The sequence below is a fragment of the Trichomonas vaginalis genome, chromosome IV, assembly GCF_026262505.1.
Source record: "Trichomonas vaginalis G3 chromosome IV, whole genome shotgun sequence".
Taxonomy (NCBI): Eukaryota; Parabasalia; order Trichomonadida; family Trichomonadidae; genus Trichomonas; species Trichomonas vaginalis.
This window is the reverse complement of record NC_067206.1, coordinates 18,009,100-18,025,234: the sequence shown is the minus strand read 5'-3', so window position 1 is coordinate 18,025,234 and position 16,135 is coordinate 18,009,100. Positions and strand designations below refer to the sequence as shown.

Sequence of the window (16,135 nt, the reverse complement as noted above, 5' to 3'; positions counted from 1 at the left end):
AGTAGCAAAAATGGAACAAGATGTTATAAATTTGAAAAACCATACTACTCAATATAAAGTACTGAAAGATGAAGAGATAAAACAAAAAGCCCTGAAGACATATATGGATAGCGATGAGTATAAAAAAGAAGTTGAAGCAAATGTAAAGGCAGAAAAACTTTTACAGTTGCAAAACCAAACCGTACAGTATGAAAACTTAGCACAAGAAAGTAAAAATAACGACGCAGCCATGCAAAAGGCAATGAAAAGCGCAGAATATATAAAAGCTAATAATGACAGGTTAGATGCCCAAGCCAACGCCAAAGCAGCCCAACTTATAGGGTCAATAAGGACAAAAATACAAGCGGATGAAGACAGTTCAAATGAAGCTTTAATGAATGCTGACTTTAAGAATGCCTTCGAAGCTCTTCATAGTAAGGTGAAACTAGTGAACGACTTCTCATCTGGAAAGAAACTGAAGTCTGAAGGTTTCGACAAAGAGTTAAGAGAAGTAGCACAAAATATGACGAAAATAACAGATGCAGCAACGAGACAGGCAGTTCAAAGTGCCTATGACGCCGTTAGAGCAACTGTTGTGGAAAGTCAAGAAAAAGAGTTACAACAGACCAAAACAGACCTAGTAAATGCTTTCTTAAAAACGAAAAGTCAGGTAGGACATTATGCTGCAGATGGAACATATGTGCCAGCTGGTGGAACTTATATACCACCAAACCCTCCAAGAGAAGCACCTGCACCAGGACTACCTAAAACATTTACATCGTCACATGGACACAGACACAGGCATGCACCACAACAACAACAACCAACAGTTCAAAACCCTGCACCACAACAACAACCAACAATTCAAAATCCAGCACAACAACCACCTCCACAACCAGCACAACAACCACCTCCACAACCAGCACAACAACAACCACAAACAGAGCAAGGACATAAAAGAAGTAGAGAAAAAGGAAACCAAGAATTCTTAAAAATGCTTAAGGAAGGTTATGGTTACCCAGATACTCTTGACTTTAGTGACAGATATAAAGAAGCTATTAGAAAGTTCAAGGAAGGAAATACTGACCCGAACCTATTTAGCTTTATGGTTCAGCACCAAATGAGATATAATTTCAAACCTGGAAAATACAAGCTCGCTAAGGGATATGATTTAATAGCATATCATCCAAATGACATGGATGAATTTACTCCGAGATATTTGTTGTCAGAGATAAATGATAATTCAACTATCTTCATGAAACGCGTAAAAAATAGAGACGGAACGAAAGAAGAAAGGGTTATGAATGCGGATGACTTAAATAGGGAACTTGTTAAAAACGGTCTCGGAATATATGAAATGCCAGCAGATGAGGTACAAGAAACTCCACAGGAAGAAGTTCAGATACAACCAGACATGGAAGAAATAGTTCAGCAACAACAGCTAGAAGAGCCTGAAGGAAACGAACAATCCCTCCTTTGGAAACTAACTTCACAGAACTAGATGAAGATTTGGAACAGCCGAAAAATCTTGACCCTCAACAAGTGTATGAGGTGAATATGGAATCTTTCCAAGAGTCTAAGAAAAATTCGGCTGACATAGTAGAAGAATACGAAAAATGTTCGCCGACATACAAAAGACTCCAACATCAGATGAAAATATTCAGCATAGAATGGAAGTACTGAAAGATAAGTACGCAAATACAATAACCCTTTTACTTACGACCATATAACGTTCAATCTTTGGATGAACTCGGTGAAAATAAAAGGTTAAATTTCCAAACAAAACATATAAAATGAAACATTGTTTAAAGTTCATTCAGAACCTAACAAATATGGAAACAAACCTACTTTTGTTTCTGCAGACTATGGAAACTACAATTGAGATGGGGTCATAAAGCTAATCCGGATAGGTGGTTCATAAACTTACAACCACAATTCCAAGAAGTTGTAGACGCAATGGAAGTGAATGGTGAACCAGATATAGCTGGTATTTTCAGCGCGGCTTTAATGCCATTGAAAGATATGAAACATGCAGATATTTTTGGACCAGTATGAAATGAACATGGCTGATGAAATATAACACCTGACGTTCTAGAACATTTATCTCAAAGAACTACACAGAACCATAGAGATGGTATATTTGGTGAAGAGTTTAGAAAGAAAGTTAGGGAGAGAGAAAGAAGAGAACCTATTGTACATGACCTTGCAAACGAAAGTTTGCAAAATGTCATAAAAACTTACTTTGCAGACAATGCAATGAGAAGGGATGAATATTTAAGAAAACTCAAATGGACAGTACCAAATGAAATGTTAGTATTGAAAAACATGTTCCTTGACAAAATAAAACCAACTACAGAAATAAATGACGCAAGACTGAAACAGTGGGTAAAAGCTTTCCCATTCACAAAAGATATTATTGGTAACATGGAAAGAAAAACCAGAATGGCTACAAAAACATATATTTGGAAACGAGCTTATTCCATATGGACAAGCTCTGTTTGAAGAGCTTGAACCGGAAACTCAGGAAAGAGTTATGCAAACAATACGCGAAGACTCAAATACAAAACTATGACAAAATCTTTCTAGGATATAGGTTACCTGAGATGGGCGACCAGAGCCCAAAAGGCAAAAAGGACATGGGAAATTTACAACATACTAGGTGAACATGAGGCAAAGATGCAACAAAACTCAGTCAGGAAGAAAGTAAAGCTTGGTACAAGTGGGTTCTATTATGACACATAAAATTCAACTATTCTATATTTTTACCCATATGAAATGTACGCCGCTCAGAATATAACGCCAACAGTTTTGGATGCCATGAACGGAAATGTTCCGAATGGTATAACGAATGCGACAATGCCATTAGAAGGTCAGAAATAGTTCCTGGAACTTACGAATATACAACTGCTGTTTCTTATGGAAACGTAGGTGAGTTTGGAGAAGGTTCTTCAACAACAGTAGATATTGCTTGCGACAGGTTTCATATTATTTCTATTGACAACTCATTCTTATACGTGGAACAAGACATTGAAAATAAAAACCTTCTGCCAAGTTGTCTGACAAGAAAAGGTTGCAATGGAATTTTCTATGTCGGATACCAATATGCTCCAGAAGTTTTCATGGGATATAAGATATATTCTAACTCTGACTTAGTTTCAAACAGTAACATGGGCAAACTATGAATGGTTCGCTTTGAGAAACTCAGTACAACCACAAGCGAGAGAACAAACAGACCAGTAATGCAACTATTGAGAAATAAGAAGACTTGACCCTAACGTTCCAGGAGTTTATGTTAACCTTTCTGGTTCAGATGGAATTGCTGCCACTAAAGTAAAACTGAAACTTAGAGTTCCTTTGTCATCTTTCCTCATCTTCAGGTTTTTAAGATACTTGCCAAACTGGGCAGGAAAAAATTTCTATTGAACTTACTCCAAGCAAAAATAACTTAGTCATTGCACCAACACAAGACCCATTCACTCTTACAGACGTAACGGGAACAAATAAAACGTCATTCGCCGACTTTTGCAAAGACAAAGTTGACTTAGACTTTGGTTTCTCAAACCTCAACACTGAAGTAAACTATTATTTCAATGCTGCCTGGAACTGCTTGGGACCCAGTTAAGTTCACATGCGAAAAATTTGAATGCAAGAGAATAGAAAGCAGACTTGCAGTCTGTATGTTGGACCCAGATATTTCAAATGCTTTAGCTGCCAAATATATTGCAGTTCCACTTATGTTCCCTATACACCAAATATCTGTCAAAGACTTTGCAGGTGAAGTTGGAAACCAAAGTGCTGACCAGGTGCAAGAACAGATATTGCTTTAACAACTGCAATGAAACATGCAGATACTATGTTTTACTGTTCAGACGAACTATAAATGACTATTCTTGTTTCTACAACCCTGGTATTAAATATCATATAAACATAGATGGCAAATATTATCCAAGAGAAGAATATTCTACAGTTGAGGATATGAGGTCATACAACTTGACATTAGATGCTATGAACTTTAACAACAACTTCACAACAACCATTAACCCTGAAATGCAAAGTTCTATTATGCCATATGTGAAAGTATGGACTCATACAGGAGGTCAAAAAACTCAATATACAAATGGAGACCGTTCAAACTTTTGGCTTGGCATTCCATTTGCTGACTCAGAAGACTTTATGGGTGGTATTTCAACTGTTGGTACTGTACAAATACAATATACTGGGACAGAGACGGCAGATGAATTGAAAGCAAAGAAGTTTACAAAACCAATAGCACTTTTCACGGAAGATGCTCTTTTGAAGATTCGTTCGATGAAACCTGCTGGGGCTCCTCAGATTGGCATAACGACAGCTTCCATCGAGCAGATTTTGGCAGCAGGTCAGTAAGTTGTTCTTGAACTGACTTCTCTCCGTCAAATATTGACAGACGCCAGTTTTGACATAATATTGTATTATAAACTTTCCTTTAGTAATATCGGTCAGTTTTGAAGTTATATTTTTGTCTGCTTCAAGAACTTTCACCATTTCAGTTATACCAACTTTCTTTGCTTATGAAAATATTTAGGTTCAGCAAAGACTGCTATTCTATAACATTTTCCATTGTTTGTATAAAGAACTATTCTGTCAATGTATTTGTATTGTTTGTGAGTATAAACCTTGTTTTGCTTCAATTCAATAAGATATCCGAATACGTCCATCTTTTTATTCTAAGTAAAATGTCATTTCCGAAAAATAGAAGCGTAAGTGTTTCAAAAGGTTTAATGGCGGTGGCAGATGTGAAGTTAAATTCACCAACTCAAACAAACAGTCAAAGTGTTGTTGTCAATGTCAAAAACAGAGATGTTGAAGTGGGGAAACCATACGAAGACGAAGATGGTATAACAATTGTTCCTGTAAAGAACCAACATATCCTGAAGTTAGCAGAGACTTAAGTTCTGTTGCAGATATTCGAAACGACTACCAACAACTGAAAGACAAACTTCAAACTCAGGAGAAGATTTGTCAAGCTTTAAGTATAATGTTAAACTTGGTCGAACACAACCCTGTAAAAGTGAACTCATATGTCATTGCACCTCATGAAGTTTTGAAAGAACTATTGAAACTTTTGACAGAGGCAGACGATATAAACATCAAAGAAATAGAACCCGACATTAGTTGCTGTGGTGTTTCATATAATGTCATTGACAAGATATACGTTATGAAAGGAGGTGAAACGTTGAACTTAAAATATAGTTTCCCAGACGTTATAAAATATTTGACGACCACAACATTTCATTAAAATTTATTTGCTAAGTAAATGGCAGAAGACATAATGGTTTATACTATTACGACTAAAAACCCTGAGTCATATAATTCTATAACAACAAACTTACAAAGTCCTCAAGGACGATATTGTAAACTAACCTTAAACACAATGACGACTAAAGCCTGTTTTGCTCTTTGACACCAGAAGACTTTATTGTTGTGAATGGTAAAAAATACTCCTTTGAAGATACTTACTCAGATATACCACCAACAGGTTTTGTTGACTTATTTAATACTTTAAGTACGGGTGTAACATGTGCTGCAACTAGAGCAGGTTTCATTATGTTTGGATGTCCGACTGAGTTTACTATAAACGATATGAGCTATAATACAAAACTTATTTCTGGTTTTTACTACCAACAGTTTCCTATAACAGGAAAAGGTGTCATACAAGGAATGTCTATTCCATTGACATTAAGCACACCAATCTTATATATTGTTTCAAACTTAGGTTCAAAGTGCTATTCGAATGTCGACAGAAACTATTATGACCAAAAGATACTTATGCGTATAAACAATACTTTCTCTGCTGGTTTGCCTATTGTTCATTCGAATGCAGAATTTTCAACCTTAGTGAACTCAAACACTTTGGCAAGTATAACGTTGACATTAGTTGACGCAAACTTTGTTCCTGTAAAACTTTTATGTCCTATGTATTTGTCAATGACGGCAGAAAGTTTCGAATTGGAAGATGCAACTGGTGAAAGTATTGTATTACAAGAACAACTTCAACAACAAATAGCTCAAGAACAACAAATGCAACAAATGCAACAAATGGAACAACAAAGTCAAGAATAAAAAAATATTATTTTTTTATTTTTATAAAAATGTACAGAATAGATGTTTCAGATTTTTATGACTTCCAAGCATTCAGAAATATGTGCCATTTAGAGACTATAACAAAGCAGTCGAGAATTTGAAACGTTTAGTCATTTATGTTGACTCTGCCCAGAATGTTATGTCATGAAAGAATGTGATGTTGTCTTTAACAAACCAAGAGCAACAATAGTGTCTGAACAAGAATGTAGACAGAAACTTAAGAAAATAAAAGTCGTACAAGTTGGCATGAAGATGTTAGATGCTTGGGATATCTTATTGTCAAAGTTAGAAGATTTTTCAGTTCGAGGTATAAAGTTTTATACACCTTCTCCAAACTTCTATTCTATCTTCACTGGATATAAATACGAACAAGTAGAATGGAAAGAAAATATTATAGAAGCTTGGTTAGACCATGTCAAAGAAATTATATGCAATGGAAACGAAAAGGTTTATGAGTATATCTTATGTTGGTTTGCAAACATCTTACAACATCCAAGTGCTAAAAATGAAACTGCTCTCATTATAATTGGAAAACAAGGAACAGGTAAGAACACATTCTTTACAGATATCTTATGCAAACTGTTAGAGGGCTATTCGAACCCTAATATGACAAACTTAGAAAACATCTGTGGCAAGTTTAACTCCTCAATAGAGAATATGAAACTTATAGTTTGCAATGAACTTCAAAAGTATAGATACAACAAAAGTTTTGAACTCAGATGCTTTGAAGAGTCTTATAACAGATAAAGTTGGAGTTGTTGAAAGAAAATATAAAGACCAAAGAGTTTGTGAAAATGTTGCAAACTTCATTATGGTTTCAAACAATGTTGTTCCGATGAAGTTAGAAAGTTCTGACAGAAGATATGTAGTTGTCAGAACGTCAGATTCTCATATGCAAGATACAGAATATTTTGACGACTTAGCAGAAACTTTGACATCTGACTTTTACAACCACTTGTTCTCATATTTTATGACATTAGATATTTCTAAGTTCAATCCAAGACAAATTCCACATACCGAAGAGAGACAAACATTGTTAGAAGCAAACAAGAGTGTTTATGAACTGTTCATAGATGAAACTGACTTTGTGTCATTAGATGAAAGGTCATTGTACGATTCGTATAAACAATATTGTCAAGAATATGGTTATATGGCAGCTTCTAAACGAACATTCTTGGCAAATGTCAAAAGTCTTTTAGATGTTCAGAATGGTGTATATACAAAGAAAATTTTTTCTGAGTAAATTTTAAAAAAATTTTTTTTATCCGATAGAAAAGATGACAAAATATATTTCAGTAAACAAGTACATGAATGAAGTCAAAGATAAGTTAGACCCATTCACATATTTGAATGTTTACTTCTACCATTTTGAAAAGTCTTCATTCAGCAAAGTTTGGAATATCGAACCAGTTAAGTTTGCTATTGTGACTAAAAATGGTGCGAAATTTGAAGACTTAGACATAGAAGGTTTGTTAGCAGTCAAAGAAAGTTTTGACAGAAGGTTCTCAAACCTTAAAGAAGGCAAAGCATACAAACTTGTTATACCTTATGAACCAAAGAAAGCAGACGACTATGAATATTATGAGTCTAAGATAGTTGAAGTTCAAGGTAAATTGGGTAAAAAGATTTTAGAGTCTAAGCCAGTGTTTGCCCCTAAAGAGGAAGAGAACATTGACATTGACCAGAAATGTTCTAAAAATAAAATTTTATTTTTACATGTCATATCTCCCCTTCTCTGGAACTGGTTCAGGTTCTTTCTTCTCTTCTTCTACTTTCTTTTCTTTCTTTTCTCTCTTCTTCTTTTCTGGTGGAGTTATGTCAAATTTGGCGCAACCATATTTATGTAAAAGTTCTTTGTCCTTTAATAGCTCATCTATTCTGTTTTTTTTTTCATCTTCAAGAACAGCGCATGTGTCTTCTTTGCATTCTAAGAAGTTTTGTTGGACTTCATCTCTCCAAGAGGCGTCATCTCTGTCAACAAGTCTGTCATTGACAAATTTTAAGACTTCTCTGCTTAATGTTTTATGGTTCTTGTCATATTCCCAGAAACAGAACTTTAGAACAAATTCACCTTTCTTGTTTACACTATGTAAGATTTTATGGTCGACAGATGTTTTGCTGTCAAAAAGTTTGTCTCGAATATAGATAGCGAAATCGCTAGACATTTTCTAAAAGATAAAAATTTTAATTTTTCTAAAAATATGTTAGAAAAAAAGTTTGCTGACATTGACAAGAAATTTGAGAATGTTTTAAACAAGAACAAGAGGAAGTTAGAAAATGCTCAGATAAAGCCTATACATGACAAGTTCTTATTTGCTCAGAATGGTATAACAGGTCTAATTGCACCACCTGGGTCGGGTAAGACCTTCACTTATCTTAAAATGGCTGCACAACAACAAGAACTAGATGAGAAGAACCCATTCTATGAGTTAGTTGTTATTTGTTCGACTTCTGGTCAATTTGACCAAACCGTCAATTCGTTCAAAGATATTATAAAGAAGCGAAGTTAGTATGTATAAAGGATACTGAGTTGTTAGATGGATAAAGAAGTACCAAAGAAGAGGATTTTGAAGTATAATGCTATAAATGAGTATATAAATTCTAAGTTTAAAGACCCAAATGAGGAAATGCAGAGAATATTAGAGAAGAAACACTTCAGAACAAAAACAGAAAGAGATAGAATACATTTCGAAGAAATTGCAATCTTACGATTGGAAGACATACCTCATAGATGTCTTCTTATCTTAGATGACTTTGCTTTCTCATCCTTTGTTAAAGAACAGAGAACAAGATATGTGTCGAATTCTTAAGAGCTCACACTTTAACATCTCAGTTGTCATTTGTGTACAGACAGCAAAGAGTTTAAGTAAGGATGTAAAGAGAATACTTACTGACATAATACTTTTCCCCGGATTGTCGAAGACGATTTCATGGAACTTATGAAAGAGTCCATGGCAGGTAAGTTTGACAGACATGAACTATGGGAGAAGTACAAAGTCATACAAGACCCTCATACTTCTTTTCAGAATTCATATCTACGCAAACAAAGTTCAAATTGTAAAAAGTCAAGCTTGAAAAATGTAAGTGTTTAGTCTTAGTAAGTAAGTCTGTTGTGCTGGGGCTGTCGGTTCTTCTGGCTTTGAAGGCATTCAGGAAGAGGAACGTCAGTCATCCGTTTGTGTCCTGTCGGAAGGAAAAATTTTTCCTGTCGGATGGAAGAGTTCTTCCTGTCGGAAGGAAAATTTTTTCCTGTCGGATGGAAAAATTTTTCCTGTCGGATGGAAAATTTTTTTCTGAAGTTCGACCAAAAAGTTCTCAATTTTCGAAAATTTGAATGGTTTACGGACGGACAACTGGAAAAATTTTTCCTGTCGGATGGAAAAATTTTTCCTGTCGGATGGAAAAATTTTTCCTGTCGGAAGGAAAATTTTTTCCTGTCGGATGGAAGAGTTCTTCCTGTCGGAAGGAAAAATTTTTCCTGTCGGATGGAAGGACTCGGAATGCCAGAAGGATTTGACAAGCCAATTTACCATCTAGAGCTACCTGAGCCATCTGAAGTCAAGCTTGAAAAATAAATGGTTCATTTACTCTGCTTGTTTGAAGTTGTCAAAATACTCTGTTATTTTTTCCTTTAACAATGGCAAATCTTCTTTGAAGGTAAGAATTGTACAACCTTTAATATCATAGTGTGTTTGAGGTAACATATCTTGAACTATTTGTTTCACATCTTCATTTGGGGTCATTGAAATCGGTAAGTTTTCGCGATAGAACCAATTTCTGTCAGATTTGTAAATCTTAGCAAGGTCGTAAAAGCTTTTGTTGTTTCTTCTGACTAAATGCAACATAACCATATCTCTGTCTTCTTCTTTCTCCAACTCTTCAGTATAAATCATATACTTATAGTTCTTTTCCTTTCCTTTTGGTACCGAACGTGGTATTCTTTTCTGAATGCTTTTGTCTTTTGCTTCAATGACTTCATCTTTTGCTTCAAGCTTGTTTTCCATCTCTTCACGTTCTTGTCTATGAATTTCGTCAAGAAGTCTGTAAATATACCAAGCATAACGAGGCGAAGCCCACATTGCAACAGCATTTACAAGAAGTCTATGTACATACCAACCTCTCAAACCATTTGGCAATTTTTCACGATTTTCATAGAGTTTTGGCGACTGGGGTTTTTTACCTACTCGCTGTTCTTCACGATTTTCATAGAGTTTTGGCGACTGCGGTTTTTTCCCTACTCGCTGTTCTTCACGATTTTCATGAGTTTTAGGCGACCCAGATAAAAGTCGGTCTCGCTGTTCTTCACGATTTTCATGAGTTTTAGGCTAGACCGATAAAAGTCGGTCTAGAGAAATTTCACTGTTTTCATACGGAATCTCTTCCCTCGGTTTTCCGAGGGAAGCAATCTTATGCCATTTTACTCAGAATTTTGGTCATTTTTCAATAAAAATAATGTTTAGGGTAGAAGGTTAGATCTAACCTCTTTTCTAACCTCTTTTCTACCCCAGTTATTTTATAAGCGTTTTACATGGTAAACGTTATTTTTACATTATGACACGAAGTGAAGAGTAACACTTCGTCAAAAAAATCCCTGAAATCATATCTTTTATACAAAAAAATAAATAAAAATAAAAATAACTTTATTTTTTCTATCTTTCACAAAAGACAAAAATAAACGCTTTACATGTATTTTTCAGCAACTTCGTCAAATAATTTTATAGCTTTATCTATCTCATCTACTTCAAACGTTTCTTTACCTTTCGTGGGAGCACCATATATTTTCTCAAACTTTTCAAGTAGTTCTGTTTCTGCAGCTCTCATATCATGAACAAACACAACCTTGACTCTATTGACTGTACTGTCATATCTTAGAGTTATATTATATGTTCTTCCTATCTTATATCTTTTTGTATTGAAGTCCTTCGGTTTCTGAACGATGTAAAGTAAGCCTTCACTGCAACGTTTCGTATCGAATGAACCATATGTTATGAAGTTATATCCAACAACTGGGTCTAACCATAACAAAACTATTGGTATAAGACTTTTGTCGATGAGATATGCTGCAGTTCCATAGAATTTTACCGATATCATAAGCTCAGGATTTCTTGTCAAAATTTTCTGACTAGAAGCAATTCTAACCCAGTCCTGCGGTCTCTTTCCAGATGGAGATATAATGTCTGACAAAGAATATTTGTTGTATTTCTTTGAGTATCTTACGTTTAAATCACCAATTCTAACCACTTTGGTGTCATTGTCTATCTTTCCAACTGTTTCAAACTCAATGTTTGTCATTTCTTTCTTTAAGTCTGCATAGTCGTTTCTCATTCTTTCTATCTCTTTGACGGAGTAGTTATATCTCCTCATTGCTGCTTTACATTTAGAACATTGCGGGTTCATTTTTGCGTTATATTCTGAAACCTTACCTGCTAAAACAACCAAGGCGTCAATGGTTTTCTTTAACTCAAAAGTTGCTGGTTTTATCTGTTTGTTCCATACCTTACCTCTTCTATCTTCATCTCTTATCTGCCATACACATTCTGCAACTAACGAAACAAAGTTGTCGTAGGTCTTAAATTCTTCGGATTTATATATGTCAGAAACATTCTTATATACCATGTCGCAATCTTTGTCCATAACTTTATGGTTGCAATGAAAACCAAGGAATTCATAATTTACCTTTCGTATGAACTTCTTTATTTCTACTGAGTCAGTTGGTTTCACTTCTATTTCGTCGAATTCAGGAATAGTTAGTTTTTGTTGCTGAATTTCAGGTAGTTTAGGCAAATGGTCAATAATGTCCTGCATGTCATAAAGATACTGTTCATTTGTTTCATCTTTCGCACTACAGTCTAAATTACTTGTTAAAAGTTCCTGCTTAATTTTTTGTATTTCTGTTCCAAAACTATATGAAGAAGGAATGAAGTTTTTCATCTCTACTAACATAGATGTTGGATTCATGACTAACGAGTTTGGTGCTGTTGTTTGAATTGTTGTTGTGCCGATTGTTGACATTTCTGTCTTTACATACAAAATAAAAAAAATAAATAAAATAAAACTAACTTTATTTTTTTATTTCGGGGAAATTCATGAAAATTCAAGAGACCCAAAGGGTCAGAGCCGCAAAGCGGCTAGGGTAGAAATGAGGTTAGATCTAACCTTCTACCCTAAACATTATTTTTGCGGAATTCAATAAAAATAATGAGTTCATTTACTCACAATATTTTTGTACAAAACGACCCCAAACTTTTAACTTCTTTTCTGCAGCTTCAAATGCTATCTTAGCGAGTTCATATTCTCTAAATTCTCTCTTTAAATCTTCTTGTTCCCATTGGTCTAGTTCGTATGGGGAATCTCTATAACCATAACATATCTCACGTTCATGTTCTAATTGTTTTTCACACATTTTTCTAACTTCTTTTTCAAACAAATGTTTAGCATTCTCTACTCTATCTTCGAGTTCTTCTTCATCTAACTTCTCATGAACTTTCTTGTCTATGGAGTCCATAATTTTTCCAACTGCTATGCAATATTTTGGAGAAGCCCACATTGCTATATAGTTTATAAGTCTTGGGTCTACATACGTTCCTCTAACCTGTTTGATTTCATCAGGAATTCCTGCATGAATTTTGTATAAAAACCAACCGCCGGAATTCCGGCGGTTGCTATATTCTTCACAAAATGCCTTATAATACTCTTCCCAGGACTTATTTTCCAACAACTTTCTAAAGTCTTTCCTAAACTGCTGACACATATTTGTTGCATTAATGTAACCATCCTTGTCTCTACGTAAGACTTCAATACCGTTATAAGTGCCTTTTGTGAATGTTTCGCCATTAGATTTGTTCGTGAATGTTTTTGCTTCGACTGACATTTCTGTTCTTACATACAAAATAAAAAAAATAAATAAAATAAAACTAACTTTATTTTTTATTTCGGGAAAATTCATGAAAATTCAAGAGTTTTAGACCATGTTAGAAAACGTGTTAGAAAAGGTGTTAGATCTAACATTCTAACATAAACTTTATTTTTGGTGTAAAATTCATGAAAATTCAAGAGTTTTAGACCATGTTAGAAAACGTGTTAGAAAAGGTGTTAGATCTAACATTCTAACATAAACATTATTTTTGGGTCCTTTACACTCATTACGAAGAAGTCTTGACAAAACATTTACGATGAAGTTTTGACAAAACATTTACGCTCATTACGATGAAGAAGTCTTGAGTTTTCTACGATGTTAGAAAACGTGTTAGAAAACGTGTTAGATCTAACATGCTAACATAAACATTATTTTTCAATACTTTTTCAGCACTTTTCCGTAGTTAAATATGAAAGACAATTCGAGATAAAAGTCATAGTACAATGGAATAATATGTTGCACACCATTTGTTGTGAACCAAACTTGAAAGTCAGAGAAACTGTTACTAGGTGGTTCGTAGAATTTAGAAGCAAAGTCATAAAAGTCCTTACCAATACATAGAAAACTATTGTTGCTTGAACTGAAACTTGCATGACACATAACATTTTGAGGGTCAAACACGTTTCTATAAACTGTCAAATCTGCTGGTGGAAGTATAAATTTAAATGGACCATCTGGTGGTAATGGTTCGTTCTGGTTTAGTAACCGAAGAAATTGTGCCCAAGAACGTTTGTCTACTTCCCAAAATAAAAACTCTGTATCTCTTGGAGGGTTAATTTCAATCTTTTGAAATGAAACGGTGGAGTTCATCTTGTCATATTCTAGTTTCAGATAGTATGTTCCATTTAGTAAAGAGTGGTATTTTTTTTGAAATTCCCAATAATATTTGTTCATTTGAGTTTGAAAGTCATTTAGAGTTTTCTCAAGACTTTCGTCTGAACGAACTGTAAAGATTCTCATTTCGTCAAATTTGTCTATTAGACCATCAGAACCTTTATACTGCCCATGAAAATATACTGCGAACATAAATGCGTTAGTTCTATTTGAAAACAAAACTCTTCTAAATCCTATTGCCTTTGCATCTGAAGGACTTTGAAGCCAACGAATTGGATAGTCAAACCTGTATGCTCGGGATGAAATTTCTTCATCTGATATTGTCCTACCAGCATTTGTAAAGATATAGTCTAACGGTTTTGTATCTGCTACTTTTGTTCTTTGTTTTTCAACCTGAAGCATTTAATATATGTAAAAATATATTGTTTTAAAATGGTATGACATTTCATATTTCTCATCTAACAAACAAGTTTCCCAATGGTCTTCTCCAACAAACTCAGCGTACATTTCAAATAAAATTAAAAAAATGTCACTTTTTTTAAAATAAATTTTTTATTTCATGCAATGTTTTATTTCTGTGCCGTCTTCAAGTATGCCCCAATATTTCCTTTTCGATATTACATGAACTTCGGAAAATACCTTATCTAGCTTAAAACAGCCCATCTTTTCACCGACTAAACCCATTTCAATGAGTTTGTTGTATCCTATGAGTGCGTCAATGTTCTCATAGTAAACCTTGACTTTGGATTTGACTTCGGAGAAGAATTTGTTGTAGTTGTCAAGTACTGCTTTTGCGAACTGAGGGTAAGACCAATGTTCGACAATAGGTTTTAATGTGGTTACTAAGCCACTTTGACCTTGAGTGAATTCGTACTTCAAAACAAAAGGAGAAAACCTTTCAACAAAGTTGTCGACCTTCTCATAATGTTTACTCTTCATCTCTTGAGGTTTCTTAATGGAATATCCCCATGTCGAATTCATAAGCAATTTGAGTGTCATTGCAAGTTTGGGGTTTGAAGCTTTCCTAATATCATACAGTTGTTGTATGACTTTTCCAACTGTATAGTTCCTTCCCGGGAACTCACCATCTTCGTTTGGAATTCCAGTCGGAATATATTGGACAAACCTCATGTATGCAGCGTTAAGGTCGACATAGTATATCTTTTCGTTTGAGTCGAACTTGTCGCAACCAATTGGTCCAGTTTGTGGAAATTCAAGTGAGTCTCTTATCTTCTGAGAAACTTCTCCTGTTATCTCATAAACATCGTCGAAGCAACCTGTTTCATATAAAACCTTCTGACCTAACTCAGATGCTCTCCAATACAATTTGACGTCAATTGGATGTCTCAATGGAAGTTGTTATAGCATCCTTGCAACCTCATTGGAAGTTCTTCTGGTTCATCCGAACAATCCAACCCCTTGTGGAATTGTGTACTTCTTTTGTACTAGAACTTTGTCTGGAACAACTTTTGGTCTTGCTAACAGTGAAAAGTTTGTTTCGTCTTTTGGTACAAAAGTTTCTGTCAGCTTGTCATCTGGAATTGGTTCCAACAAACCTTTCTCGAAAAGAATGTTTACAGCTCTGACAATGTTGCACTTGCCTTTTCCGAACAATGGGTTTGTAAGACTTTCGTTCAACATGAAGTGGTTGTGGACAATTACAATCTTCAACCATGGTAAATTGAACTCAACAACATAGTCGTCATGTGAAGAACCTTTAGCTGTAGGTATGTTGACTCGGATATTGACATTTGGGTGCAATTTTGCCAATTGACCTCTGAGAATGTACCTTGTCTTCACACATGACTCAAGATACTTCATCTTCTCATCTGTAACAAGACCAGAGTTCCTGAGACATGTAAGAATACAAGGTTCGTTGACAATTGTTTCAATTGAATTGTAAATTCCATACCTTGTCAAGTCAATGTCAGACTTATTTATGAACGGGAAGTATCAGCATGTTGTCTGACTGCTTGAGGGTTAGGTTGGTACCATTCGAACTTGACACTTGCAATTCCTTCAATTGCATTCAAAATGTCTGAGTCGGAGTCAACCATTTGTTCTCTCTTTGTAGTCTTGAAAGCGTCAAGAAGTTTTGCGGCTGTTTGTTCATTGCCATGTGCATAGTAAATGTGACCATCCAAATCTGTTATGGTCAATCTGAGATTGTGTCCTTTCTGATTTCCGTCTTGAATGCAGCAAGTACTCCCATGAAGCCTTCTTTGTTCTTTCCTTCGTCAAAGTTTACTGTAAAGGTTCGACCAGATGTAATTTGACTTCTAACTT

General features: G+C 34.9%; 8 protein-coding genes and 2 pseudogenes across 10 annotated transcripts, besides 1 other annotated feature; 5 read left to right on the top strand and 5 right to left on the bottom strand.

Moving 5' to 3' along the window:
- Nucleotides 1-16,135: part of a mobile genetic element that runs on past both edges of the window.
- On the top strand, nucleotides 104-1,480 carry TVAGG3_0118260 (protein of unknown function, DUF4106 family; the record flags this gene model as incomplete). The annotated part of the gene is made up of 1 exon (XM_051223433.1): nucleotides 104-1,480. One exon carries the CDS (start codon nucleotides 104-106, stop codon nucleotides 1,478-1,480), a length of 1,377 nt encoding a protein of 458 aa, XP_051108419.1.
- On the top strand, nucleotides 5,677-6,078 carry TVAGG3_0118250 (uncharacterized protein; the record flags this gene model as incomplete). Its single annotated transcript, XM_051223432.1, has 1 exon — nucleotides 5,677-6,078. The coding sequence occupies one exon, from the start codon at nucleotides 5,677-5,679 to the stop codon at nucleotides 6,076-6,078; it is 402 nt and encodes a 133-aa protein (XP_051108418.1).
- TVAGG3_0118240 lies at nucleotides 6,108-6,905 on the top strand (annotated as a pseudogene). The gene has a single exon. A coding segment is annotated over exon 1 (798 nt).
- TVAGG3_0118230 (Poxvirus D5 protein-like family) lies at nucleotides 6,992-7,342 on the top strand (the record flags this gene model as incomplete). The annotated part of the gene is made up of 1 exon (XM_051223431.1): nucleotides 6,992-7,342. The coding sequence occupies one exon, from the start codon at nucleotides 6,992-6,994 to the stop codon at nucleotides 7,340-7,342; it is 351 nt and encodes a 116-aa protein (XP_051108417.1).
- On the top strand, nucleotides 7,377-7,795 carry TVAGG3_0118220 (protein of unknown function, DUF4108 family; the record flags this gene model as incomplete). The annotated part of the gene is made up of 1 exon (XM_051223430.1): nucleotides 7,377-7,795. A coding segment is annotated over one exon (419 nt), but the record flags the coding sequence as incomplete, so codon positions are not given.
- TVAGG3_0118210 (uncharacterized protein) lies at nucleotides 7,812-7,970 on the bottom strand (the record flags this gene model as incomplete). Its single annotated transcript, XM_051223429.1, has 1 exon — nucleotides 7,812-7,970. A coding segment is annotated over one exon (159 nt), but the record flags the coding sequence as incomplete, so codon positions are not given.
- TVAGG3_0118200 lies at nucleotides 9,684-10,252 on the bottom strand (annotated as a pseudogene). The gene has a single exon. A coding segment is annotated over exon 1 (569 nt).
- TVAGG3_0118190 (organellar and viral DNA polymerase type B) lies at nucleotides 11,239-12,111 on the bottom strand (the record flags this gene model as incomplete). The annotated part of the gene is made up of 1 exon (XM_051223428.1): nucleotides 11,239-12,111. A coding segment is annotated over one exon (873 nt), but the record flags the coding sequence as incomplete, so codon positions are not given.
- Nucleotides 12,308-12,970, bottom strand: TVAGG3_0118180 (uncharacterized protein; the record flags this gene model as incomplete). Its single annotated transcript, XM_051223427.1, has 1 exon — nucleotides 12,308-12,970. The coding sequence occupies one exon, from the start codon at nucleotides 12,968-12,970 to the stop codon at nucleotides 12,308-12,310; it is 663 nt and encodes a 220-aa protein (XP_051108413.1).
- Nucleotides 13,391-14,251, bottom strand: TVAGG3_0118170 (uncharacterized protein; the record flags this gene model as incomplete). The annotated part of the gene is made up of 1 exon (XM_051223426.1): nucleotides 13,391-14,251. The coding sequence occupies one exon, from the start codon at nucleotides 14,249-14,251 to the stop codon at nucleotides 13,391-13,393; it is 861 nt and encodes a 286-aa protein (XP_051108412.1).